The sequence below is a fragment of the Citrus clementina genome, unplaced genomic scaffold, assembly GCF_000493195.1.
Source record: "Citrus clementina cultivar Clemenules unplaced genomic scaffold, Citrus_clementina_v1.0 scaffold_3, whole genome shotgun sequence".
Classification (NCBI taxonomy): Eukaryota; Viridiplantae; Streptophyta; class Magnoliopsida; order Sapindales; family Rutaceae; genus Citrus; species Citrus x clementina.
Window position 1 is genome coordinate 23,705,169 of NW_006262339.1, and position 27,185 is coordinate 23,732,353.

General features: G+C 33.5%; 5 protein-coding genes across 6 annotated transcripts; 4 read left to right on the top strand and 1 right to left on the bottom strand.

Moving 5' to 3' along the window:
• The first annotated feature begins 691 nt into the window (after positions 1 to 691).
• LOC18048157 (uncharacterized protein ycf45) lies at positions 692 to 3,944 on the top strand. 2 transcript variants are annotated; one of them, XM_024187668.1, is made up of 9 exons: positions 692 to 1,026; positions 1,167 to 1,229; positions 1,411 to 1,488; positions 1,731 to 1,951; positions 2,349 to 2,421; positions 2,531 to 2,815; positions 3,068 to 3,211; positions 3,340 to 3,390; positions 3,737 to 3,944. In XM_024187668.1, exons 1-9 carry the CDS (start codon positions 781 to 783, stop codon positions 3,806 to 3,808), a joined length of 1,233 nt encoding a protein of 410 aa, XP_024043436.1. In that variant the 5' UTR covers positions 692 to 780; the 3' UTR covers positions 3,809 to 3,944. The 2 variants fall into 2 exon arrangements, with proteins under 2 accessions (XP_024043436.1, XP_006441843.1); XM_006441780.2 differs by having other exon boundaries at positions 692 to 1,007.
• A 4,001-nt stretch (positions 3,945 to 7,945) lies between these two features.
• LOC18048158 (reticuline oxidase) lies at positions 7,946 to 9,601 on the top strand. Its single transcript, XM_024186936.1, has one exon. The coding sequence runs from the start codon at positions 7,946 to 7,948 to the stop codon at positions 9,599 to 9,601; it is 1,656 nt and encodes a 551-aa protein (XP_024042704.1).
• A 708-nt stretch (positions 9,602 to 10,309) lies between these two features.
• On the top strand, positions 10,310 to 18,493 carry LOC18046739. Its single transcript, XM_006441787.2, has 2 exons — positions 10,310 to 10,646; positions 18,148 to 18,493. The coding sequence occupies exons 1-2, from the start codon at positions 10,432 to 10,434 to the stop codon at positions 18,350 to 18,352; spliced, it is 420 nt and encodes a 139-aa protein (XP_006441850.2). The 5' UTR covers positions 10,310 to 10,431; the 3' UTR covers positions 18,353 to 18,493.
• A 1,106-nt stretch (positions 18,494 to 19,599) lies between these two features.
• LOC18046741 (phospholipase A2-alpha) lies at positions 19,600 to 22,035 on the bottom strand. The gene is made up of 4 exons (XM_006441789.2): positions 21,729 to 22,035; positions 21,596 to 21,638; positions 21,374 to 21,499; positions 19,600 to 19,956 (listed from the first exon to the last, which is right to left on the bottom strand). The coding sequence occupies exons 1-4, from the start codon at positions 21,852 to 21,854 to the stop codon at positions 19,781 to 19,783; spliced, it is 471 nt and encodes a 156-aa protein (XP_006441852.1). The 5' UTR covers positions 21,855 to 22,035; the 3' UTR covers positions 19,600 to 19,780.
• A 1,781-nt stretch (positions 22,036 to 23,816) lies between these two features.
• On the top strand, positions 23,817 to 26,497 carry LOC18046742. The gene is made up of 2 exons (XM_006441790.2): positions 23,817 to 24,222; positions 26,129 to 26,497. Exons 1-2 carry the CDS (start codon positions 23,981 to 23,983, stop codon positions 26,334 to 26,336), a joined length of 450 nt encoding a protein of 149 aa, XP_006441853.1. The 5' UTR covers positions 23,817 to 23,980; the 3' UTR covers positions 26,337 to 26,497.
• Positions 26,498 to 27,185: the final 688 nt, after the last annotated feature.

Below are 27,185 nucleotides of genomic sequence, written 5' to 3' on the forward strand. Positions count from 1 at the left end.
TAACGTACGCAAGATGTGTCAACAAGATGTCAAGCTCACACTAAATGGCGTTTACGTACACGTTAGACAATCTATCAAATGCACCCAACGAAGTCTTAGGGCTAAAAAAGACAAAAGCTATTTAGGGGCATTTTTTTTTTCCGCAGAAGGTATTTTTATTTTAGCACTCACTCTCATAATTCATTTTTATACCATTTGTAGTCGAACACAAGTTCGAACGTACAAAATAACCTTTCAGGCGTAAGTCAATTGGTCATAAAGAAATTTTGTATTTACAATCATCTAAATTTGGGTGATAACAAAAGATAAAAGATTAGTATTTACTAATTAGTATATAAAATTTTTCATTATCATTTAAATGTTTAAAAATAATAATAAAAAAGATTAGTTTTATGTTACGTTATAATGAATTAATTGTTTTTAAATCACTTCGTTCGTTTAAAAATTTTAATTTATTTATTATATTTTTAAAAGACAAAAAAATTTATCAATCTACTCTTATTTTTTCATTATTTAAAAAAAAAGATAATTTGAGATTGTTTAAAAAAAAAAGAGAATAATTTAAAAATAATCAAATTAAGAAGGGTGATCCAAAATTTACACTAATGAAAAATTTTAAAAAAAATTAAAAGCCCAAGTGAGCCTGGGCCATTGAGAGTTGATGGGCTGGCCGGTTCATTGAGCAGCCCGGCCGCCTTATCTTCAAAGTTTGTTTACCACTGAATTCATGCCGCAACTGGAAAGGAACAGAAGGGAGCCGGCGCCGCTGTGAGACTATGAATGCAGCAACTGCAAGTCTTTCACTTTCTCACTCAGGCTCAGCTCTTTCAGCCAATTATTCACCTTCTTGCATTTCGAAATCATCAAATAAACAACTCAACTTCTTGCCCTCAAAAACGAACCTATGTCTTCAGAAAAGAATCTCACTGTCACTGTCTGTGCATCTTTCATCGTCATCAGACGGTGCCCGTTTGGTCGTGGAGGATGATCTCCATGCTTTCTTGCAAGTACCCATTTTCTTCCCAAGTGCATTTCCTCAGCTGGGTTTCATCTGGATTCGCTTTTAATCTTTTACATTGCAACGGGGTTGCTTGCATTGCCTTTTATTTGTTAAATTTTCTAACCAAATTCTAGTTAATATGAATGCTTTTGGTGCTTTTTGGCAGATTCTTCCAAGTGATTTGCGTGATAGACTTCAAAATGATTCCAAGAGGGGACAACTCTTAGAGGTGACCTTCTTAAAACTTTAAATTTGCTGCTACACTTGTGATTGTTAGTAACATATTTGTGATAGGATACAACTCTCTGTAAAATCAGCTTTGATTAGTGCCATTTTAGGGTCATAATTAGGAATTTCACTTTTGCTCCAAAATTGATGAGGATGGTGATGCAATGCTATGCTTCACATAGGTTATACTGGACCTAGGTCGGCTACCAGAAGCACGCTATCTAGGTGAATTTGGCGGGAAGTACTTAAGGAGTACTGAGGTAAATTCATGATTTTGGGACATCTTCAAGTCTCTAGTTGCTTCTAATAGTGAAATGCATATTTATTTATCTATTTATTCTATCTCTTCTGACAATGCCATTTGCTTCGTTAGATTAACTTATGACTGATGGTTCTGGATACCTTGTAAAGTTTTTATTACAAAAGAAAGGGATGTATTTGTTAAAGAAGGGAGAACTCTTAATTTGGTTTTAGTTACATATATTATATGCTTATTAGCTAGGTATCGGTGGAAGAGTTGGAGTATGCTCAAAGTGCAGTTGGGGAATTTGGAGGGGACAACAGAGCTGGCATTGAGGGTACCCTGCACCGGATATCTGCTATTAGGAGTAGGAAAGGGGCAATTGTTGGTTTAACTTGTCGTGTTGGTCGGGCAGTCAGCGGCCATATTGACATGGTTTATGATTTACTTCATTATGGGAAGAGCATCTTGTTCGTTGGAAGGTAAGTGGATCTTTATGCTATTTAATGTTTCAAGATATGTTGGAAAGATACTCAAACAGGCTAATGATGTCAGACAGTCTAAAATGTGGGAAATTGGGTCAGGAAATCATATAAAATTGTAACCTTGCTGTTGTGACGTACGTAGATCTGCGAGAAGTCTTATTCTGTTTGTAAGGGATTCAAAATGAGTGCACTATTTATATCAAGGAATTCTATTCTTATTTCTGTTGTTTCTGTCTAGTGCCTCCATGAGGATTTGCTATTTGTTAAGATTTGGAGAGAATGTTAAATGTTAAATGTTAAGACTGAGAAATGTTTTTTTACTCATAGTGAAGTTCTTCTATGCACTTTGTTCAATTAATAAAATTATCTTTGATTTTTTTCTTTCTTATTTTAGGCCTGGGGTTGGCAAGACTACTGTTATGCGGGAGATTGCCCGTGTCTTGTCTGATGAATTTCAGAAAAGAGTGGTGAGTACCGATTTTCTGTACTATCAACATTTCTTTCATTTCCAATCACTTGTTTAGTATCATTGGCTGTGTTTTGACAAATGCTTGTACTAAATAAAAATTGGTTTAGGTCATTGTTGATACTAGCAATGAAATAGGAGGCGACGGGGATATTCCTCACTCAGCAATTGGAACCGCACGAAGAATGCAGGTTCCAGAACCATCATTGCAACATAAAGTCATGATTGAAGCAGTCGAGAACCATATGCCTGAGGTGATCATTGTCGACGAGATTGGCACTGAAGCAGAAGCTCATGCTTGTCGATCAATTGCTGAGAGAGGTGTCATGCTTATTGGTACCGCTCATGGAGAGTGGCTTGAAAATATAATAAAAAATCCCATACTCTCTGACCTGGTGTGTTCTGTCTCATGATTATCTCAGATTAAGTTCAATAGTTACGTATTGTACTTGTAACTTAAGGTTCTTCAACTCCGCAAGAGCAATTTGCTTGTTGAGCTAAGACCCAGGGTCAAGTTAAAATTAGTTTTGAGTTATACATATAGTTCATCAAAGTTTGAAATAGAAAATTTTTTCTAGACCTACAATTGCAATATACTCTATATTGAGACAAAATTACTTATTGTTTGTTGGTTTTCTTGTTTGCAGATTGGGGGTGTAGATACTGTTACTTTAGGAGACGAGGAAGCTAGAGCTCGAAGGTGTCAGAAAAGCATTCTCGAAAGAAAAGCCCCTCCAACATTTTATTTCTTGATTGAGATGAGAGAAAGGCATTACTGGGTCACACATAAGGTATTCCTAGCAATACTGAACTTGAATGCAAGATTAACATACTCTTGTATCTTGGTATGCTCATATGGTTACTTATTTGATTTATAACTTCTTACTTCTGTGTAATACGTTTTGCTCTCATTCTACAGACGGAGAAGAGTGTGGATACGTTGCTTCGTGGAAAAACCCCATTAGTTGAGGTACTTCTTTTCAGTAGCACATGTTTTTTTTTTTTTTTTTTTTTTGGGGGGAGGGGGAAGAAAAAGAGTTCCACACGTGTTATCAGTTTTCATTTTCTATAAGTTCTATGACCGCCATTTACCTGAAGAAGTGCAAGTGAGAAGTACAATATTCATGCAGTTGACTTTAAATTACTGGATAATTGTGATTTGCCTGATTGAATTCTATATCGCAATTGAAGATAAGCACATTATACACTTTCTTTTGTACTTAGTCCATTATTTTGATTACGGTGCACAAATAATTCTTTTTTGGACCATTATACAGCAATCTGAAGCATTATTCATTTGATTCGGGATTTTGCAGATCAGGAAAAGAGATGATCGGTTCAACGTTGTGGTAGATAGATGGAAGGCATATGATCGACATGATATATAAGTATTTTCTCACACCCATGTGTAAATTCAGCAGCCCGTGTCCTATTGTAATATGTTGTGAATGACAATATACATAGCCTTCCCTCAAAAACTTTTGCTACAATCACAATGTATGGAAGAGCTCGACAATTAGAAATGCAAAAGTTCCTTTGCATCTTGAAGTTTAATTAGAAATGACTGATTTTATTTTATAAATTTATAGATCATTCTCTGATTAAACTTTATTATTGTCATTAATCTATTAGGTGGATTGACTCATCTTATGTCAATTACATACTGGCAACTAAAACAAAATCGATCCTATTCTTGATAGCAAAATTATGAGTCCCCTCTTTGAACTTTTATTTACAATCCATCTTTGTTCAAGAACCAAAAACAAAAAGAGGCACAAACGTATGACTATTTGGAACATACAAAAAGACAACGAAGTATCAAATCCATCGAGATAAAACTCTATTTTGAAGTTAGAAATTTTGTTGAAATCTTTCCTTGATGTGGATTTCGCACCCAATCTTGTGAATTTCAATTCCATGCAAGGGAAAAATCTGAAAGTTCAAGCAATTGTATCGCATTCCAAGTATGGGAAAAAGAGCGAAGCCAAATGTTGTTCAACAAGATCGATTGAAACCCCCTCGATATTTTAAAATACATTTAAACTCTTATCGATTTTTTTGTTGATCTTATCATTTTACCCTTAATGGTTATTTGATGTTAGGAATATGAATACCTTTAATTATATAATTGAAGAATTTTTTAATCACAATTAATTAAAGATTATGGAAAAATTAACGAAATTGTCATAACTTTTCAGTTAAAAGGTAAGGGAATTATCAAAGTTGCCCCCATTAAACTACATTTAAGTAAAAAGAACCCAAGCCAATTTGTTTTATAACCTACCTTTAAACTACATATTTTATTCATTTAAAGAGAAGGTCCACGAAATTACGCTTTTGTTATAAGTACTATTTTCCTTATCTATGACAAGTATTTCCTGTAATAATACATAGTTATATATCCACTGAATGTTAAAAAACTGAATGAGGACGGCAGCAAGGGACACATATATAGAAGCGAGCTAAGAGCCTAAGATAAAACGTTAAACAAGTGGATCTGATAAATAAAATTGGCATCACTAACCCACTTGGAGCTATCATAATTTAAAGATAATAATAATAATAATGAAGCCAGCATTTCTTTGTGCATTGGAGGAGGATACGAAGACACGTCGTCACCCATCAGTCCCTCGGGTCGGTATCATTCGTAAGTGGCTGGTAAAATCAAACTGCCACGGAACTCTTTTTTTTATGTTACAAGAATTGTATGATTCAAATGCCACGTCACAATTTCACCCATCGTAATAATGAGTAATTAAATACGTGGCACAGAATCATATCTCATTCATGGTGTTATAAATTAACCAGGCTCTCACTCTGATATAAATGATACGTGTTGAAATGTGTTACTTATAAAGTGTTAATTCCAAAATGAATAGGTGAATAATTTCACTCACTCTGTGGTTGGTAACTACCAGCCTACGTGCTACCTCTTTATAGTATTTTGTAATTAATAACGTTACGTGGTATTGTTGCGCACAATATTTAATATGTCAGCTCTGTGCTCATTAACCAAAAAATTTAGGATTTTTTCAATTTTATCCTCAAACTTTTTTCTATTATAACTAGTTAAATTGTTAGTTTTTTAAACCAAAGAGTTCCCATCACTTTCAATAAATTTACAATTAAATACCACTCCTATCAAATCTAAAAAAAAAAATCTCATCACCTCAACATTCGTAATACTCTCAACACTCCTAACGAATCATTAAAACCTCATCACTCTTAAAAAATCACCAAACCCCATTAAATAAATATTATATAACTAAAAATATAATCATCAATCAGAGAGTTTCTTAGGGTTAGTGTACATTTCTTACACGATATAAACTTTTAATGTATTAAGTTTAGGAGTTAGGTTTGAAATTGATGTAGGTGTTGCTGTAATTGTTCTTATTTTCCATCATAAAACAATTTAATTTCTCAAGATACTTAGTTTGAGTTGAGAAAAGTTGAGAAATAAAAAAAAATCATTAAAAAACAATAAAAATTCCAAGTAAAACAAGGCCCAAATTATGTGCAATAGGAAAATTCACTTGCGACAAGCAGTGAGACAAGTGCCTCTCTCACATAAATAAAGTAATGTTTATGTGCGGCAGGCAGCTACCCCACTGCCTATTGCACATAATCACAGTATGTACTTCAGCTATATAAAATGTGTCGAGTACATTCTGGAGATTATAAAATTGGCTACATGCATTTGTTTTTGGCGTATAATATACAAATTTGAAACTTGTGATAAAACAGATCAAAACATATTAGAGCAACAGGCACCTATAGCACTAAAAGACAGTCACATTGAAACTGTCCTCCTATCGCACCAAAATATAGTGATGTTAAGAACTCTTTTATTGTGACATGTACATTCTTTAATCTATCTCATCATAAGTTTCGATACAATATATTATACACTTAAAATAGACACATATAGCTCAAGTTATGGTCTCTAGAAAGTATCCACACATTTTACATGATTGTTACACATAAGATAATTATGTGCGATAGACAACTTATGTGTGACATACAATAGGATAGGTGCATGTCACAAATAAACACAGCTTTGTTTATGTGAGATGAATTTTCTGTTGCACATAACTTACCTTGTTTATGTGAGACAGACACCTATCTCATTGCCTGTAGCACATGAACTTCTCTATTACATATAATTTGGGCTTCATTTTACCTCGAATATTATTTTCAATTTTTTTTTAGATTTCTCAATTCAAACTAAATACCTTAAGAAATCAAATTGTTTTATGATGAAAAATAACAATATTTACAGCAAAACGCAAATCAATTTCGAACTTAAATCATAAACTTAATACATTAAATGTTTATATTGTGTAAAAACATACACTAACCCTAAGAAACTCTCTAATTGATGATGACTATTTCTTCATTTATGTCATGCTTGTTTGATGGGGTTTGGTGATTTGTTAAGAGTGATGAGGTTTAATGATTTGTTGGGAGTGTTGAGAGTATTGAGAATGTTGAGGTACTGATAATTTTTTAGATTTTACAGGAGTGGCATCAGTTTATAAAATTGTTAAAAGTGGACCAACAAAGTGTTGGCTCCACTGGCAATAGAGTCCCCTTAAGTGGTTTGACTGGGTTTGCTCCCCAGTTCGAGTCGCAGGGAAGTCGCCTTTGTTGGGAGAATCTGTGCCTCTAGGTTCGAGCGGAGACTTCTAGTCTGTGTTGTGGTACGGACTTAAAGGTACCTCACACAGTTGGGGCCCTCCCCAGAATACTTCGTGGTTAAAACAAAAAAAAAATTGTTAAAAGTGGGGAGGACTATTTGATAAAAAAAAAAAACTAACATTTTGCTAGTTATAATGGGAAAAAAATTTGAGGAGTCAAATTTTAAAAATCCTAAAATTTTGTGACTATTTTCATAAATTTCCCTTTTGGTTAACCAAAGATAAACATTTAGTTCACAATTATAACTTTTATTTCACAATAATTTAACTTAAAAGTCATGCAGCCACTCACTACTAAATGAATCATAATCTACTACTCAAATATACCATATAATATATATAACTAGCTAGGGGTGACAAAGCTTACGAATTCACGAATCCTGATTGACGTTGCCACCCCTACACGTATCCACTGAGTATGAACATAAACACAGGTCCATACATGCAAGCATGAGCAGGCCACGGATTTTATGATTGGCCGGCATGTATATAAAGCTCTACACTAAGACTCTAGTGCTCATTCAATATATATACACAATAGCAAGTCTCTCTCTTTGCTCTCATATGCAGCAATAATATATGCAAACTCTTTTGTCATCTTTCAGTGTTGATCATATCATGTCAATTCTATATGTAACATCAAATATATCAACAGAGTACTTATTTGTTAAAACTTCCAATACAGATATCAACAATGGCCGGCCACATATTTCCGTTTCACTTTGATCATCTCCTTATCCTTTTGTCCTCAACGTTCGAAATGATTCTCGAATTGTTCATTAAAACCCCTCCACCACTATCATTCAACAAACCCAGAACACTGCCATGGCCAATTTTTTGAACAACCTATTTCTTCTTTTTATGTTCATCATCATCATCATCATAACCCCTTCTCAATCTACGCCCACACTCAATTTTATATCTTGTTTAAATCGATACAATGTAAACAACTTTACCCTATTTCCCAATATTCAAAATGATCATTCTGAAGAAGCTAATTACAACTACTACGAGCTTCTCAATTTTTCAATTCAGAACCTTCGGTTCACTGATTCTTCTGTTCCCAAGCCAGTGGCCATTATCTTGCCAGAGAGTATAGACCAGCTAGTCAACAGTGTCTTGTGTTGCAGAAATGAATCAATGGAACTCAGAGTGAGGTGCGGTGGCCACAGCTATGAAGGCACTTCATCATTTTCTAGTGATGGAGCTTCGTTTGTGATCTTAGACATGTCAAATTTGAACAAAATTTCAGTGGACTTAGAATCCGAAACCGCTTGGGTACAAGGAGGAGCAACACTTGGGGAGGCTTATTCAGCCATTTCTGAGGCAAGCAACACTCATGGCTTTTCAGCGGGGTCCTGCCCGACAGTAGGCGTCGGCGGCCACATCGCTGGTGGGGGATTTGGATTGTTGTCGAGAAAATATGGGCTTGCAGCTGACAATGTTGTGGATGCTCTTCTCATGGATGCAAATGGCAGGTTACTTAACAGAGAAGCCATGGGGGAAGATGTGTTTTGGGCAATTAGAGGTGGTGGTGGAGGAGTATGGGGCATTGTTTATGCCTGGAAAATCAAGTTATTGCAAGTACCAAGAGTTGTTTCAGGTTTTGTTCTTTCCAGGCCTGGAAGCAAACAACATGTTGCAAAGCTTGTAAACAAGTGGCAACATGTTGCACCAAATTTGACAGATGATTTTTACTTGTCATGTTTTATTGGTGCTGGCTTGCCTGAGACTAAATCCATTGGCTTATCAGCTACATTCAAAGGGTTTTATCTTGGTCCAAAACATGAAGCTTTGACAATTCTGAACAATTTTTTTCCTGAGCTGCGTGTTTCTGAAAAAGATGGCAAAGAAATGAGTTGGATTGAATCGATTTTATTCTTTTCCGGATTGAGTAATGGGAGCACCATATCTGATTTGAAAAACAGGTACAATCAAGACAAGAACTATTTCAAAGCAAAATCAGACTATGTGAGGACTCCAATTTCTGTCACAGGAATAAGGACTGCTCTGGAAATTCTTGATAAAGAGCCCAAAGGGTATGTCATTTTTGACCCTTATGGTGGAATTATGCATAAAATAGGCAGTGAAGAAATTGCATTTCCTCACAGAAATGGCAACCTTTTTACAATTCAGTACATAGTGGCTTGGTACGGAGAAGATAATGACAAAAGCAATGGATACATTGACTGGATTAGAGCATTCTACAATGCAATGACACCATTTGTGTCATGGGGTCCTAGAGCTGCTTACATTAATTACATGGACATTGATTTGGGAGAAATGGAGTTGATCAACTCTAGCTTTCCATCTAAGGATGCTGTTGAAATTGCTAGAGTTTGGGGTGAAAAATACTTCTTGAAAAATTATGACAGGCTGGTTAAAGCCAAGACTATCATTGATCCCAATAACATTTTTAGCAATCAACAGGGCATTCCTCCAACGTTCTCTTTGGGTTTCAAAGGCAAAAGTTCCGAATGAGAATGAGACAAATTTGAAAGGGAAAATGGTGCATGTAATGTATCCTCAGCCTTGTCACTACCTGCGGACCTGAAAACCAAAATTTATCTTTTGAATCCTTGAATTTTGTAAATGGGCTTTGACCCAAAACACAATGTGTCTAAAACTTTCTGTCGCCATATGGAATCTTATATATATATATATATATGTAGAGTACCTCTCTCGTTTCTTTTATTAAAATATGGATAATCTACTTACCATATAAAATTCTATTAAAAAAAACATAAAATTTTTCATTTCAAATATAAAAAATACTGCAATGAGTCTAAAACAAGAATTGAGATTGATTTACTCATAAAGCATCACAATGAACAAATAAACAAATCACAAAAATTATTTGGATAAATTGATGAATTACCCGCCGAAACATATTTGAAGATGCTTCTATACATAACATATTGGTAAAAATAAAGTGGGGGTACATTATTTTTAAAAAAAATTGTTACAATCCATAGATATATCTAAGGTTTATTGAGAATTTAGGTACAAAAATCTACCCTGATAATATTAAAAGATAGGCAGATCGACTATTATTTTACATTTTGTAGAAGGAGATAATTGTGAACTACATTAACTCGAATTGATAACTTCCAAGGTTACTGAAATTACACACGTCCTTCATGACAGTTCTATTGTGCCGAAAGTTTAACACGAAGGCCCATGATATGATGGGAAAAGAAAGTGATGAGGCACGAGTGGCTCACATTTACTGAAAATAATAATAAAGTAAAGTAAAAGGATTCTGCTTCTGGGCTTTTCCGAAAACCCAAAAAAAAAAAAAAATACTAGCAATGGCATGTGTGAGCAGCAGCAGCTTCTTATTGTTAAAGCAGCCAACTTTTAGCCCCAGAAGCAAACCCTCTCATCATTTTTCAACGAGAAGAAGAGTGGTGGTGGTGAGGGCAGAAGCCATGTCAACTACTACTATTGAGAAGTTTGGTGTTAAGATTGAGAGGAATCCTCCTGAATCCAAACTCACTGAGCTTGGTGTTAGACAATGGCCAAAGTAACTCACTCTTCACTTCTCTCTTTTATTTTTAATGTTACTGTGATTGAGAATTTTGCTTCTGTTGAATCAAGTTATGATCTTTTTGCATTTCTTGTTCTTTTTCATGGGTTTTGGCCAAGATTTACGGATACATGATTAATGATTTGTTGTTGATAGGATTCTAGGGTTTTGATTAGAGAATTAAGAGAGAATAGATGAAGAATTTAAAGAGAAGGGAGAAGAATTAATAGGAATTAGAATTAATTTTATTACTTGCCTTCTAAAAATATAATAAGAACCACTTATTTATAGTAGTTCAAGACAATCCTAATTGTAATTTAATAAGGACTTTAATTGAAATAAGAAATCCTAATACTAATAGGAAAGAAATTAAAACAAGCAATTAAAATAAAATAAACTATTAGAGTCCTAACATTCCCTGCCCCTTAAAACAGGCTTGTCCGCAAGCCTTTTACCCAGTCTCAATAACCGAGATTTTCCAATCCGAATGATGGTCAGGCGTTGGAGGGTTGTGAACAGGTATATCAGCGTCTAAAAGCAATAGGTGAGGTTGTTTGCAGCGATGCCCAGGCTTGAATTGCTCGTCACAGTTAAAACAAAGTCCTTTAGAACGTCTGTCCGCCTGCTCAGTTGAGGATAAACGTTTGACATTATTAGGTAAGGCAGAGGGAACCGGTCCTAATAAAGATGGTGCTGGTGGAGTAGGAGTCGATTGTAATTTTGTGATTGGATCATGGAGGGCAGGAATGGGGGAACAATTGCCTTGTAAAGTAATTGCCTTTTCCTGAAATCTAGCAAGTTCAAAAGTTTGTAGGAGACTAACAGGTTTGAATAGTTGTACGCCAGCCTTGATATCTTCACGTAACCCAGAGAGGAAACAACTAATGAAGAAAGGCTCCGTTAAATTACTAGTCCGATCAGCCAACTTTTCAAATTGTCGTTGATAGTCAAGAACAGTCCTTGTTTGACGTAGTTTGGTAAGGCTGCCAACGGCATCATTCTCTTCTAATGTCCCAAATCGAGTAGTCAAAGCCCGTGTAAATTGCGCCCAAGTCATTTCGCCCATAGTCTGCTCTAGCCAATGAAACCAAGGTACCGCATCACCATCAAGATGGCCAATAGCTAAAGACAATAAGTCAGCATCTGATAATCCAATAAGGCGACGATATTGCTCACATCGAAAAATCCATCCCGTTGGATTGTCACCATGAAAAATAGGAAAATCAAGGCGTATGTTACGAGCTTGCACGAGAGTACTTCCAATGTGTTCAGTAGGTTCAAGAGGGGGTTGGGTAGCAATTACCGTTTGAGGAGCAGAGGTCCCGCCAGTAAATATATCAACTTGTCGTTGATCAGTAACTGGGTGTTTGCCTTTTCGTAGCTGACTCAATTGCTGAAGGATGCCGTGCATGAGTTCCTGCAAATCGTTATTCTGCTTGGCTAAGGCTGTAACCTTTTCATCGATGGCTGTAAACTTGTCATGAAATTGTTGTGACAACTGCTCAACTTTGCCTTCAAGCTCCTTAACAGTCATGATGCCTAAAAGTCTAAAGAAAATTCACGCTTGGTTGAAAAAATTTAGATGCTGGAAAAAGTTTGGAGGGTGGGCCCGGTTCAAGTCTCCAAAAGCCAAGAGATATTGGCAAAAGTTTGGTTGTTGGGTTTTTTTTTTTTTGTTTTTCAAATAGTGAACGAAAGAAAAAAAAAAATGGTGGCAGGAAGGATGTGCTCTGATACCAGATGATAGGATTCTAGGGTTTTGATTAGAGAATTAAGAGAGAATAGATGAAGAATTTAAAGAGAAGGGAGAAGAATTAATAGGAATTAGAATTAATTTTATTACTTGCCTTCTAAAAATATAATAAGAACCACTTATTTATAGTAGTTCAAGACAATCCTAATTGTAATTTAATAAGGACTTTAATTGAAATAAGAAATCCTAATACTAATAGGAAAGAAATTAAAACAAGCAATTAAAATAAAATAAACTATTAGAGTCCTAACAGTTGTTGTGTTTGGATATTGAGAAACGGTGAATAGGAAAGAAAACAAAATTAAATCTTGGTTTACTGTATTTTAATAATCATGTGTTGTTTTATATGTTCACTATGCCTTTAGTTGAGATTTGATATTTTAAAATCATAACAATTGGGAAACAAAATTTAGAACTTGGAAGTCTGTAATCAATTCATTAGGCCATTACTCTAATGCCTGGAAAATTTTCTCTCCCGATCATATCTAGCTAGAAACCAAAACTGGAAAAATGCAAAATCAAACAGTTCATTGTCTCTCCATTCTACCCTGGAAAAATGTCAGCTTGACTTAGAAAAAACTGCTTGTGGTGCTAGTTGTAGCCTGTGGGAGATTTGTGGTAGCGTGCAATGACATTGTAGGGATAAGTTTCAGGACATTTGTGTCCCCATGTGAAGAACATTTGTGGCACTATGTGAAGTACATTTGCGGTGCAAGTGATGTGCATAAACCACCATGTGTTCAAAACACAGCTTGTCAAAGTAGAGGGGGTGTCGATTTACAAAGCGGTGAATTCTAAAAAGTGAAAAATCCGTGGAGTCTTATACTACGTTATGTTGGTTTTAAAAATTTTATGGAGCAGAAAATGTAGATAGCTACTCTCATTAAGTATTAAGATAATCTTAGTCTAGAAATTATGTATTTGCTTTTCCGCTGTTGAAACCATACCACCGATAATTAGGCTCCCAGACTGAATCTGTCACCAAGTTTTCAAGAGTGAATCTATCACCATGTATCTTCCAAGCTAAGTCTACATTGGAGGTGTGGACGCTTTTTCCATTATCCAAAGCAAACCAACAAATTTTGCTGTTTGTGTGAAAGAAAACAGTTATATTGTTTCATGTTTGTGTAGTCTTCGTATGATAAAAACAAAATATAGTTCTGTGGTGGGAATCCTAGTCACCATATTCCTTATTTTAATTTGATTGTGTCACCATCTTACTGCAACAAGTGGTGTGAATTCTTATTGTAGTTGAAGTAATTTTTTAAAATTTAATTAGAATTAAGAATACGGTTATTAGGGTATTGGCAAGATTTCAACCATACCAAACAAGCTTGACTAACAATCTCGTAGAATTACAAACTCCTCGAAACTCAAGATAGCTCCACCGAAGAGTCGGACCTAAATCATCTCACTTTGATAATAATTGCTGAGGAAGGTTTAGAGTTTGCAATTCTAATTTTACCATACAAAAATAAATTTACTCAAATTTGAAAAATAAAATGCTCCATTTTGTTACTCTTTAGAGGAAACTAAGCATGTATTGCTTAGTATACAAAATGTTTCTCTTGAATGAATTACAACTTCAAAGGAGTAGCTTATTTATAGTAATATAAATGAAATGCACAACTATACAAAGCTTACCTAACACACTTTAATTAAATACCATTTATTTTGCTAGTGCAATGTGAAATTACTTCTCATGACCTAACTTTATTATGTAAGTCATGATACCATTGGGCATTATTAATCTTAGCTTACATTGATTTTTAGCAACATTTAGTCCAGTGGCAAAACTTACAACTGTGCGAGTACTAGTTGCACTTGCAGCCAACAAGGATTGGAACTCGTGGCTAATGGATGTGAAGAATGCTTTTCTTCATTGAGAGCTAGATCAATAGATTTATATGATTCAACCAATGGTTTTTCAGAGCCAAAATCATTTTGATTATGTATGTAAGTTGTGGATGGCATGATATAGATTGAAATAAGCACATAGTGCGTGGCATGAAAAGATTGCAGAATTTCTAATTCAAAGTGGTTATTCAGTAACACTTGTAGATGGATGATTTAATCATAACCGGTGATGATGATGTAGAAATTCTTCAAACAAAAAAGAATTAGTTAGTTCATTTCTAGCTGAAAGTTGGACAACTTAAGCAGTTTCTTGGTGTAGAGATTGATTGCACACAAGAAGGAATATTCCTTTGTTAGCACAGAGGAAACCAATGACAATATATGTGCATATGAAGGAAAAGACTTAGAAAATGCAACGATGTATCGACAATTGAGAGGCAGTGTTATCTATTTGACATTAGATTGACCTGACATTTCTTATGCAATTAGTGTGATGAGTCGGTTCACGCAAAAGCCAAAGAAGTAGGGGTATCAAAAATACCCGCGCAACTTAGTCTCAGATCAGACATAGGTATCGGCCTAAAGCTGAGCCAGTCCCGAACATCACTTGATAAGCCTGGGGTCTGGCCCGGAACCTAAATTACATAAATTTTAAATCTTAAACATTTAAAGTTAATAAAATTAAAAATTATAAAATAAATTAAAAACATAGATATAATATTGTAAATATAAAATTTGAGCTTTTTAATTCCATATAAAAAAGCTAGGCTCGAGTGTTTAAAAAATATGTTTGGGCTGAATCTAGGCATTGCCATACTAGAGGCCAACCTCGGGTTTTGCCATCAAAGAAAACACATTTGGAAGCAATCTGGCGAATTTTGAGGTATGTGAAGGATGCAATTGACTATAGTCTTTTGTACAAGAATGGTGAATATTGTAAGCTAGTTGGCTATTATGATGCTAACTGTGTAGGAAATCATGATGATCACCGATCAACTATTAGGTATATGTTTAAACTTGGTTCTGGAATTGTTTTGTGGTGTAGTTAGAAACGACTGATTGTGTCTTCGTCGACGATAGAAGCAGAGTACTGAGCAGTAGCAATGGCAACTCAAGAGAGTGCATAGTTGATACAGCCGATGAATGATCTACATCAATTAATTGATTATGTAGTTCCGTTGTACCGTGACAACCAATTTGTAATTTCTGCGAGAACTGAGCATGTGGAAGTGCATTATCATTTTGTTAGAGAAAAAGTTCTATAAGAAGAGATTCAGATGAGACATGTCAAATGGATGAGCAAGTTGCAGACTTGTTCACAAAGAGTTTTGAGTGCCGGAAAGTAGCCAGCATTGTCCAAAGAAAGGGAGCTGATGTTGAAGGGGAGCATTAAAAAATCAATGTCAGCCTAAGATAAAAAATGCTTAATGGCATCATGACTTATATAATAAAGTTAAGTAATAAGAAACTATTACCATTTTGCCAGTGCAAAATGAAAGTTGTTTAATTAAAGTGTGTTAGATAAGATTTGTATGGTAGTAGTTTAAATAAATTAAATAATATGTGTAGTGTACATTTCATTCGTATTACTATATATAAGATATTCTTTTAAAGTTGTAATGCATTTAAGAGAAGCATTTTGTATCCTAAATAATCCCAAGCTTAGTTTTTTAAAAGAGTGTAATAAAAGTATTGAGCATTTCTTAAATTTGAGTAAATTTATTTTGAGTGGTAAAATTAGAGTTTTGAATTCTAAATCTTCCGCAACAAATTCTTCTAAGGTATCTTAGTAAGATTATTCAAGGGAATTTTAGTCATTTCGTTAAGTCAAGGACATTTTTGTATTTTAACAACCCTTAGCTAATCTTGCTGTAAGTATAAAAAGAAAATGTGATCTTTATTTTACAAAAGAGAGATCAGCAAAGAGACAAAGAAAGAAGAAGAAAAGGGAGAGAAGAGGGAGGGAAGAAAGAAAGAAGAAGAGAAAAAAATAAACACTTCTCCTCCTCTTCTTTCCTAGGTTTAGGCATGAGCAAAACAAGAGAGAGATTCATGAGATCAAAGTTGTGTCATTTGAAGTGGCTATGTGGTGAGAGAGAAGATTGGAGGTAAATTTTGGTTCTTGATCTTTGTTAATTGTTATGAAAAAGCATGATTAGTTAATTATAGTAGAAATAGAAATCTAAGATTTTGCAGGGAAGTATGCTGACAATGAGTTGTTTTGAAAATCATAGTAATTAGTATAAATTGATCTCATGGTTTTCACTTTTGTTTTACTCATGGTCTAACCTAATAAGTTCAGAGTTTCTTCTTCTTCTCTTCTTCTTTCTCTTTTTTTCTTCTTTCTTCATCGATTTGCCAATCTTTCTCTTTCTCTCTCTCTTGTAAAATAGAGATGAGGTTTTCTTTTTATACTGAGGGCTAGGTTTAGCCAAGGGGGAAAAGATTAAAATGCCGTTGACTTAATGATTAAGATACTCTTAAACAATTTTGCTGAGATACCCTAGAAGAATTGGGTTATTACATCTGATGCTTAAGTATAAAAGGAAAAAAATGTTATTCTTTGCTCTAGCAAGGCAAAGAGACGATAAAAAGAGGAAGAAGAAGAGAGTTTAAGGAAAAAATTCATTTAGTCTGTAAAATCTTCAAAAATTGTCTATAGACATCAAATATTTTCATTTCGTAATTTTTGAAGAAGCTAGGTATGGCAAAATAATTTCATAATTCATGTTCTTCACTAGAATTAGAAATTTTCAAGTTTTTCATACTTGAAGTTTAAGAATCGTAATAAATTGAATTCTTATCCGATTAGCTTGAAGTAAAAACATTCTTGAAGATGTCTAGTTTAACATATGTGAAAATCAACATCAATTTGTACTAATTAATATTATTTTCCAAATATATTTCCCTGCAAAATCTTATATTATTACTACTATTTATATTATCTAATCGTGTTTCTCTATGACAATGAACAAAGACCAAGAATAAAAACTTATCTCTAATTGCACATCAATGGACACCTCCTTGGATGATTTGGAGTGGATCAATTCTTAGACATCATCAAAATGAAGATGTTTAAAGCATGAAGACAAATTTTAAAAATTTTAGAGACTAAATGAATTTTTTTCCCAAACTCTCTTCTTCTTCACCGTCTCTCAGTCTTGCTAGAGTAAAGAATGACATTGTTTTCTTTTTGTTATTAGGCAATAGGGTTCGCTAAAGAGGAAAAGACTAAAATACCCTTTAAATAAATGACTCAAATACCCCTAAACAATTGGGGGTATTAATAAGCATATAAAGTTAGCTTTTTCTAATGGGAAAAGTAGATGGGTACACAATGTTTACTTTGGGTAGAGAAAAGGTGTCCACACGTCTAGATAGTAAATCTTATATATTATGAGAGATGAGATCTGGATTTTTCCACTGCTTGAATATTTTTAAATCAACACATTTGTCAGAAATACAGGGGTCCCTGATATTTTCTGTATTTAAAAATGCAATTTCTTCATCCTAATTACTTGACAGGTTATTGTGCAGTTGCAAGGTTGCAAGTAAAGGGAAAAAGGGATGATATTGAAAGTAATTGGAGTTAGTTTTGTCAGTTTACTAATTGGAATCCCTTTTTGAAATTTATATAACATAATTTATCCCTTATCTTTAAGACGAATGAGTCAAGAATGTATGAGTTGAGAAATTTTTTGATATAACAGACTACAGAGAGAACAGCTTCCTTTTTATTTGATGTACATTTGTTGTCCTTGTTGAGCTTTGTTACTCATAGTTCTTATGTTGGTAGCTGCTTGGAACTCCTTGTGTTTTCTTAAATCTTAAAGCAACTGCAGTTACTGATGTGCTTTATTGTTGTTCATGATCATTGTGAATGAGCAGGTGGGGTTGTCCGCCAAGCAAATTTCCTTGGACATACTCGGATAAAGAGACATGCTATCTCCTTGAGGGCAAAGTGAAGGTTTATCCTGATGGCTCAAATGAGGGTGTTGAGATTGGAGCTGGTGATCTGGTAGTGTTCCCAAAAGGAATGAGTTGCACTTGGGATGTTTCTGTAGGTGTGGACAAGCACTACAAGTTCGGGTAATAATCTTGCATAGAGTCTGTTACTTGTATTACTGTCATAGGTACCCAAGCATATTTTTACCACTCTCCTGTAAATGCACTGCCAATAATAAATCTGCTCTGTTACTATCAGTGTGATGAAAACTTTAAGGCTTTGGAACTAGTCTCAGATGATTTTTAAAAATATTTGATCCTACTTTATGTCTCTCTTTGTATGCGCATGTACATTTGTTTCCAAATTTGTTCAGAAAATCTTATAACTGGGATCAGAACTGCGTGTGTGGTGCTAGGGGGTACATTTGTTTCCAAATTTGTTCAGAAAATCTTATAACTGGGATCAGAACTGCGTGTGTGGTGCTAGGGGGTCAGAAAATTTTCCTCGACTTAGTGTAAGAAAAATTTTGTAAGGAGTTGAGTGTTTGAATTGGACCGAATACATGGCCCGTTTGGGTAATGATTTCCAGCAAGTGGAATGTGGCAACTCAGCTGGATGTGTATGATATAGTCCGCTGAGCTGTAGGTGCTTTTTATTCATTCTTATCCACAACACCTACCTCGCTATTAAAATGGTGACAAGTTCGTAACACTCGTGTAAAAATCTGCTTGAATTAAGCAGTTGTAGCTTAAGGGCCATAATACCACACTACTAAATACGTCATAGCGCTCTTGTAAGAATCTATTTGGATTGGATAGATCATAGATTGCTTTGTGGTAAAATTAATACCCCTACTGGCCTTGTGTAAGCGGTGCACATCAAACAGCAGCATCAACTATGGACGCCAGCCAATGAAAATTGTAGCTTTTAATGCATGCATCTCATAACTAGCAGCATGCGTATTTCTCTCCCCTTTTTCTTTTAAGGTTTGGGGGTTTGGCAAAATTACTACCCGCATGATAGATGGAGCTTAAAATCACTTGGACTGAGAATGTGTTTGAAATTGAGATTGGATAGTTGTAATTTAAAAGTTACAGCACTAAAGTATTTAATAAATATTAGTTGTTATAGCTTGAAAGATATGATTTTTTATTTGTATAATAAAAAATCTATTATATCTTTAATAATTTTATTAAAATTATTATTTAAAACTTACACTTACATTATATTACTAACTTTTGTTTCATTGTTATAGTTTTTTTTATATAACAACTGTAACTTAAAAATTACAACACCTCAATTTCAAACGCACCCCAAGCCACCGGGGCTAGCAGTATAAAATCATTGCTCAACTTCTTGGTTTTGAATTTTTTTTTTTCATAATACCACCCTACTGAAAAGTAGTTGTTGAATTTATCATTTCTGATATGAGAATACTCTGGTGCATGCATTCACCTTCACGTGTCTCTTGAAAACAAAATGACAAAAAGTCCTATTAAGTAAACAAATGGGCACTAATCATTAAAAAGCATAATTGATGAAACAAACCCTTTCTCTTTCTTTTTTATGAGGATGCTATGGTTTATGAAGAACCCTTCCAGCAAGCAAAGCGGCTTCCATGACAACAATGATTACATCAATAACTTCTTCAACTCCGCATGTGTTTCCTTTGAATGAGCGCCCTCCTGCTCTCTTGAATTTCTCCATGCAATCGATGAAGTTTTTGCTGCATTCTTGGCTCAAATAGTCATCTGCAGCCACCACCATCAACAGTAAATTCTAAGACATTCTGTTTGACGCCATGTTTTATATTAATATGTTCCGTAAAGTGTGAGACATCAACTATTGTTTTCAAAAGGCCAGAATCGGGCCACCGACACTGCTGAGATATTATAAGTTATTAAGATACCAGGTCTCTGTCAATCTAGCTGTTTTCTATACCATAGCTAAACATATGAAAAATTGATAGACATAAAATCAAGCAAGCATTAAAAATTACATCAAAAGTTGTACTGAAAGGGTGAGTTTATTTTAGGATCCACTTTAGAGTATCCGGGGTTTAGGCGAATTTTTTTTTTAAGAGGCCTTTTTTTTTTATTCAGCAACTTCAATATTTAATAAAAAAAATAAAAGAGCTCAAAATTCATTTCATTTTTAGTTTTTGAATTTCAACAATAATTAAGAAGATCTTAAGAAGTTTTAAAAAACAAAACCTAAAAGTTTACTTCCATTAGCACTTCTACGAAAAAAAAAGAAATATTAAATAAATATGAAAAATATTATTTTAAAATAAAATATTTAGAAAGCTAGCATAAGAAAGTTAAAATGATGAATTGATGATAAGATAATAGATATAGACTTTGTATTTTAAAAATCTTTTTTTTTCTTTTTTAAATAGTTTGTATTTTTAAAAAAACTATTTGTACTTTTTTTCTTTTTTATAGACTTTGTATTAAAAAAAACTATTTTTTTCTTTTTTAAATTAAGTAATGTATACAATAATTTTCCTTGCAAAGAAGAGAATAAAAAAAATTTTATCTATGATTTTATAGATTATAAGGTTTTTTTAATAGAAATTAAAAGGAATACTTAAAGATAAAGATTCGAATATTAAAAAATTAAGTTTTATTTTAATATAAAACTAAAAAGGTATAGAATTTATTTATTTTTCTAAGAAAAATTAATAGTGAATGAATTAATGGTTAGACAAATATTATTAATTATATTTTTCTGACAATAAGATTATTTTTATTAAAAATAAATTTTAATTATAAAATAATTATTAATTAAAAAGATGTCTAATAAATTTTTCTCTAATAAATAATTTTAAAAAAATTTATTAATTAAATATTTAAAAAATGAGATTTTCCTAAAATATGGGATTGTAGGCTTATTCGACTTATATTTAACGCCGCCCTGGTTTACTTCTGTTTCCATCATATTGAAGTGGATTATCCCCAAAGAAAATAGTAGTTGCACCTTTAAATCATTGTACATCTGACAGAGAAAGCAACTTCAAAAAGAAAGCTACATCAAAATTCAAAAGTTCCCAACTTTTTCAAACTCTTCAAGATGACTCAAAAGATATTTTATTAGATGGATTTGGACTTTTGAACTCCCACGTTAAACATAATTAAAATATCTTGTAAAAGCACAGTGAAAACTTACTGTTCTTGGCTTGGACGCAGGCATCATGCTTCATACAGCAAGCATCAAGGCCATCACAAGGCTTCTCTCCAGGGCATCCACTGTACAGCAGCCCACAGTACTTGCCATATCTCAGAAATGGGGGCACTGCAGTTTCCAAAATGCTTTTTAAGAACAAATGAAAAAAAGAATACTTATCAATTATTGGAATCTCAATATTTCATCACAAGGCATCACTATTACCTGAACAGAAGTCAGATTCACATTTTCTGCTGCAATCTTTGCTCTGCAAGACGTGAAAACATGCAGTTATTAATGTAAACTGAAATGGGTTTTAAAATAAAAGAAAAAAATTTAAGTAAAAACAAATAAAAACCACAGAAATGGCAGAATATGCTGATTGAACTCCAATGTTGAGAGCATGAACAGAAACTGAAAGGATTAGAAAAATGAAAACATGGGCTATGGCCAACTTCAAAGAATGTTGGTGTGTCATCACCATTTGTTAAAATTAATAGAGTTTAGCCAAGAGAAGAACAGAGAAAATGAAGCTTGGTTTTGCTTAAAAGCTCTGATTTATAGAGAAAAAGGAGGACATAAGTTCTGAGAAACACAGAGGTGTTGAAGTCTATGAAGGGTTGGATTTTGTCTGGTAATGACTCGTGATATGTCTTTGTTTTCTTTTATCATTATTATTAATTTATTAAGAGTGAATTTCACTTCTTCGTCAATCATCAACATTTAAAATGAATAAATAAATAAATAAAGCTTTATTCGTCAACTTGTTTGCATTGCATTGGCAGTATATGTGCTATAAATAGATGGCGAAAAATATTGAGTGGTTTTGAGGTTCCATCTCGTGAAGAATCCATTTTAGCTAACTCATTTATAAGGTATATAGATTAATTGATTGTGAATAGAGCAGATCATATAGTATAAAATTAATTGATCGATATGAGTGTTGTACATTGAGAATATTTGAGAATCTAATATTAATTTTTATTGTAAACAAAACCCTTTAAACATATTAACTTTTTTAGAGTAATTATATATATATTTCAGACTATATTTCAAAATTTCATTTAAAATAATGTACCATGTGGTATGTCATTTATGAGGTAGTTGATAAAATTTTCACGATTTTCAAATGAATAAATAATATAATCACACCATCTACCTTTCTTTGAAATGAAATTTTGGGGTACAATTTTAAAATATAACTCAATCTTTAAAAGATATCAAGTTTTATTATAGATATTAAATATTATGCAATAATAATTTTATGGTTTTATTACTAGAATTTGTTGCTCAATTGAGCTTATGTTAGGCACCCAATCAATATTAAAATTGATTGGAAGTGACATGGAACTCGTGTAAGATAAATAATAATTATTGATTCAGTGTTCAGCATAAACTCAACTAAACATTGAATCTCCTTATCCTTTTAACAAATGAAAAATTATGTTTTACTTGAAATATATCTCTAATGGAATTTGAAGATATCAATTAGGTCAAAAGATTAACAAACATGAGTGAACATAAAGCTAACAAGTGATATGATAAAAATTCTATATCAAACGAAAAATCATGTATATTTTCAAGATTTTATATCTTATTATCACATCTGATCCGGGTGAAATTAAGTGGCATCCATTAAGAGCCTCCTTTTCCATGTGGAAGAATAATCCCAAATGCTAGGTCAGCACAGGATAGACAAAACACTGGGGAATCTAATCATTTTTTTTCTTAATTAAGAAGTTTTGTTGCTCTAATTATTCTCTACAATATTTAAAAAAAGAAAAAAAATTGTCTTCAATTTTTTTAATATTTTTGTTATTTTTTGTACAACTATTATCTACAAATATCCAAAATAAAACTTATCTATTAGGGTAACCACTTAATAGCTTAGAGATAAATTACTTGCCTTACTTTAACCCTCATGTGGGTAAATGGTTCCGATTAACTTCCAATCATAAAAATATCAGTTTGATTAATTTTGTTTATGTTATTTTGATCGACATGGCAATTGACAAAACCAGAAACTTGCTTTATATATATGTTCCCATTTTATAATTTAAATAGAAGAAGTAAAGAAAACCCTAGACAAAGATAAATCATAAATGTTATGTGGAATGTCATAAAAGACTTCCACTTTCTTCACTAATGGACGCTAATTAGTTTTTGATTGAGACAATTATGAATTTTTATGAGATTGTTTAAAAAAAAATTATTAAAATTTATCGTATTTTTCAAAGAAGTCATATTCAAAATTCAATCAAATTTATTTCAGTTGTTCTTAAATTTAGTCAAATCTCCGTAAAAATAGTAAATTATAAACATTTTGATCAACAAGTTAATGGGCCTAAAGTGGGCCAAAAAAGTAAGGCGGGCCCAACAAGTACAAGAGGGATATTTTCTCTTGGGAGTGTTGCTTGACCAAGACAAAGACAGGACAAGACAAGAACTGAACTACTACTGAAAGGAAAGGAGACATGTATGTGTAAGTGGTTTATTAAAAGTTTACAGAGTGGCTGGGGCTTTCCTTAAATATTGGAAAGGCTTTGAGCCACTTGAAGTAGCACTTACATGAATTAAAGAGAAGGCGGAAGCATTCATATCAAGCCGGCAATGGCATTAAATCACACTTTAGTGCTCTCTTCATTACTAGTGTTGCTTCTCTCGCTGCTTTCACCCTTGATTATCCCTATCCCCAAGTCCAAGCCAACAACCCCAAGAGTATCAAAATCTAAACCTGTAATGGCTTCCACAACCACAACTACTGCTGCTACTGCTGAGATTTTTGGTGTCAAGATTGAGAAGAATCCTCCTCAATCCAAACTTTCTGAGCTTGGAGTTACTTCATGGCCCAAGTATGTTATTTCTGTTTTTTCAAATTTCATAAATTATTTAGGGTAGTGGTTTACTTTTGGATTGTTTGTACTTTTAGATTAAAAATTCATTTTTTTTCTTTGCTGAATTTGTTAGTTTGTTATTGCTTTGACATTACAACTCATTCTGGCAGATTAGACAATGTATAATTTGGTGTTGGTGTTAGTGATGAAATTATTGGTTCAATTTCGTTCACATCATCTGACTTGTTTGTACTAAAAGCCTGTTGAGATTGGTTGGGTTTTCTGCAATTTCAGAAACAAGGATGTGGTATTTTTTAATGTTCACAATTAAGTTGGTTTTTTTTTTTTTTTGCTTGTGTCAAAATGGCCATCTTTGAGTCCAAAGAGGTTTTAGGTTTAGGAGATTACCGATAAGACCATAATTATTTCCACTGTTACCCATTTCAGAGAAAATCAATTTTCTATTTTACAAAGTTGTGAAAAAAAATCCCGAAAAGATCAAAGTATGTTGATCATTTCTGTAAAAGAAAATCATTTTTGTGAACTTTGGACCACAAGATGACTTAATCTTATGCATTCAAATTGCATGTTTAATATGATTCTCGGCTCTTTAATTAAAAAGTTGTTAGTTGGTTCAAGCTGTAAAATCTCTCAGGGTGGTACAAAGAAATTCTTTTACAAAGTTAGGACTTGACCGGAAAATATGTAGTGATCAAAGTGATTCTCATTAGTGGTTTTAGTATGTTGAGCTGTAAGTCAATCCCTTTTTAGTACCTTTGTGACAACTGGTCCACATCACACTTATTCTTCATCCTATATCTTTTGAGTAGCATTTGATATAATTGGTTGATTCCGTGGAAGATGAATGATGAAACCTGTAACTTATTTTCATTTTGGTACTTTGATAGGATATGCACTGCCATCTTTTATTCTAGTTAAAAACTTATGATGATTGTCTTTCCTATAGAGGAATAGAAGCTGAACTGAACCTGAAAGTTGGTGTTTAGGTGATTGAAAATATGAATGCACCACTAGGATTTGAAAATAATGATTGTCTGCTGTGTGTACTATCCAAAAGTAGAATCAGCTGTTGAATTATTGAAGAATGATACAGAGACACTTCTTTTGACTTTTAGCAAATATAGTTACCAAAAGAAGAAGATTAGATGGTCAATGGTATAAGTCACCCTATGAACCCTTGATTTTATTCACGTTTGGCTGCCTGGCTCCTCAATTGTTACTCGGTTTTGCATGACTTTGTTAGAATTTTCATATATGTACCTTATTAAGGCGAATTGACATGGGATTACATTCTTTGTAAGCTGGAAAGTGGGAATGATGCTATAAAGAAACCCCAAATAAGCATAAAATACTTGAAATCTTGCAAGCCTAGAGATTGTGAAAAGACAGAAAGGGCCTGTTTTTTGTTCAACAATTATTTTCATTCAGTTGTAATACTGCAAAGGGGTAAATGAAGAATTTAGTGCCTCCTAAATCAATTTTCCTAGTGGTCTGCCCGGTTTCTGTTAGCATGCCTTTTTTGACTAATTTCCTACTGTGTTTTGTCAGATTTTGTGACAAGTGAAAACTGAACCAACTTGATCTGAACCATCCACAGTTAATCGAATGAAGATCAAATTTACTTATAAAATTTGGTAACACTATTAGTGAACCATAAGATCTACAGTTTTGTGAGCAGCTTCTGCATAGTGAGTCAAATCATAGCTTAAATTTTATATGCCAGTGCACCAGCCTTGTTGATTTGCTGCTATCCTGGTAACCATGCCATTTTTACCAACTGCTAGGGTAGCTTTCTCGTTCTCTCACATATGTTTAGAGGAGTGATGCCAGTTATCTTTATCGCACTACTAATCAATGCATGGACTAGTATTAATGGAAAATTACTTTGATATGTGGTAAATAGGTGGGGATGCCCACCGAGCAAATTTCCATGGACATTCACCGCCACAGAGACAATGTATCTGCTGGAGGGGAAAGTGATTGTTTATGTTGATGGGCGTGAAGGATCATTTGAAATTGGAACCGGTGATTTGGTTGTTTTCCCCAAAGGAATGAAGATCACTTGGGATGTCATTGAAGCTGTGAACAAGCACTATAGCTTGGAAAAGTAATGTAAATAAACCTTAAACCTTCTCGGCTAGAAGCATGTTACTTAGTAACTGATCAATTGGTAGAATTTATGTTGAAAGATTGCGCCTGATTATGTAACCTGGGAGCTTCATTGTGTGTAGATTATTGATTATCATCTGTGTTTCAGTGCATTTTGTTTCAAGTTTCATTCCTTTATGATCTTCATAGTGGAGAATGTCGCAAAAACTCCTTGAAAGGGCAATTAGTGAGACAGTTATTGATGGCAAAGGGCATCAATGATAATCATACTATCCTTTTTCATCTCTCTGACAATTTGGCAAAACCGCTATTCTTGTATGCATGAAACACCAAATCAGGCTCAATGAAACAGTGAATAAAAGCTTCTAAACATTGATTAGAAATTGTCAAAATTTTTTATTTCATGGAGATAACTGTTCTAATGCCAAAGTCACAGCCATTATTCTGTCACATCTAATATGAGTCTGTGTACATCCTGAAAAAGGGCCAAAGAATCAAAACTAATATGGTAACAGCCCAACTTTGACAGTCAAAACATATTACAAGCAAAAAATGGACTGACTTTAGATAAAAATTTAACATGATGAAGATTTAAATTATTCTGTTGATCCAAAAAGATGCCCTACTTAATACATGGCAAGATCTTAATGGATGATGGGATTCATCAACCCATAGGGAACCCCATACATTATACAGAATAGCTATATCCCTATGATCTTGGAGATAATTAACAACCAATTACTGTTAAACTAAATCCAAATTGGATGCCGAATGTGGATAGATTAAGATTTTATTTTTTTTGGGTACACTCTTGATTCTCCGATTATATAAAGGCCATTTCTGATTAGGGT

Coding starts and splice junctions, on each gene's coding strand:
- LOC18048158 (XM_024186936.1), top strand. CDS start 7,946: ATGGCCAATTTTTTGAACAACCTATTTCTTCTTTTTATGTTCATCATC.
- LOC18046742 (XM_006441790.2), top strand. CDS start 23,981: ATGGCATTAAATCACACTTTAGTGCTCTCTTCATTACTAGTGTTGCTT. Junction 24,223..26,128: donor GGAGTTACTTCATGGCCCAA/GTATGTTATTTC, acceptor TGTGGTAAATAG/GTGGGGATGCCCACCGAGCA.
- LOC18046739 (XM_006441787.2), top strand. CDS start 10,432: ATGGCATGTGTGAGCAGCAGCAGCTTCTTATTGTTAAAGCAGCCAACT. Junction 10,647..18,147: donor GGTGTTAGACAATGGCCAAA/GTAACTCACTCT, acceptor GTGAATGAGCAG/GTGGGGTTGTCCGCCAAGCA.
- LOC18048157 (XM_024187668.1), top strand. CDS start 781: ATGCAGCAACTGCAAGTCTTTCACTTTCTCACTCAGGCTCAGCTCTTT. Junction 1,489..1,730: donor AGTACTTAAGGAGTACTGAG/GTAAATTCATGA, acceptor CTTATTAGCTAG/GTATCGGTGGAAGAGTTGGA. Junction 3,212..3,339: donor ATTACTGGGTCACACATAAG/GTATTCCTAGCA, acceptor CTCATTCTACAG/ACGGAGAAGAGTGTGGATAC.
- LOC18046741 (XM_006441789.2), bottom strand. CDS start 21,854: ATGGTGATGACACACCAACATTCTTTGAAGTTGGCCATAGCCCATGTT. Junction 21,500..21,595: donor TGAATCTGACTTCTGTTCAG/GTAATAGTGATG, acceptor TGGAAACTGCAG/TGCCCCCATTTCTGAGATAT. Junction 19,957..21,373: donor CTGCGTCCAAGCCAAGAACA/GTAAGTTTTCAC, acceptor TGGTGGCTGCAG/ATGACTATTTGAGCCAAGAA.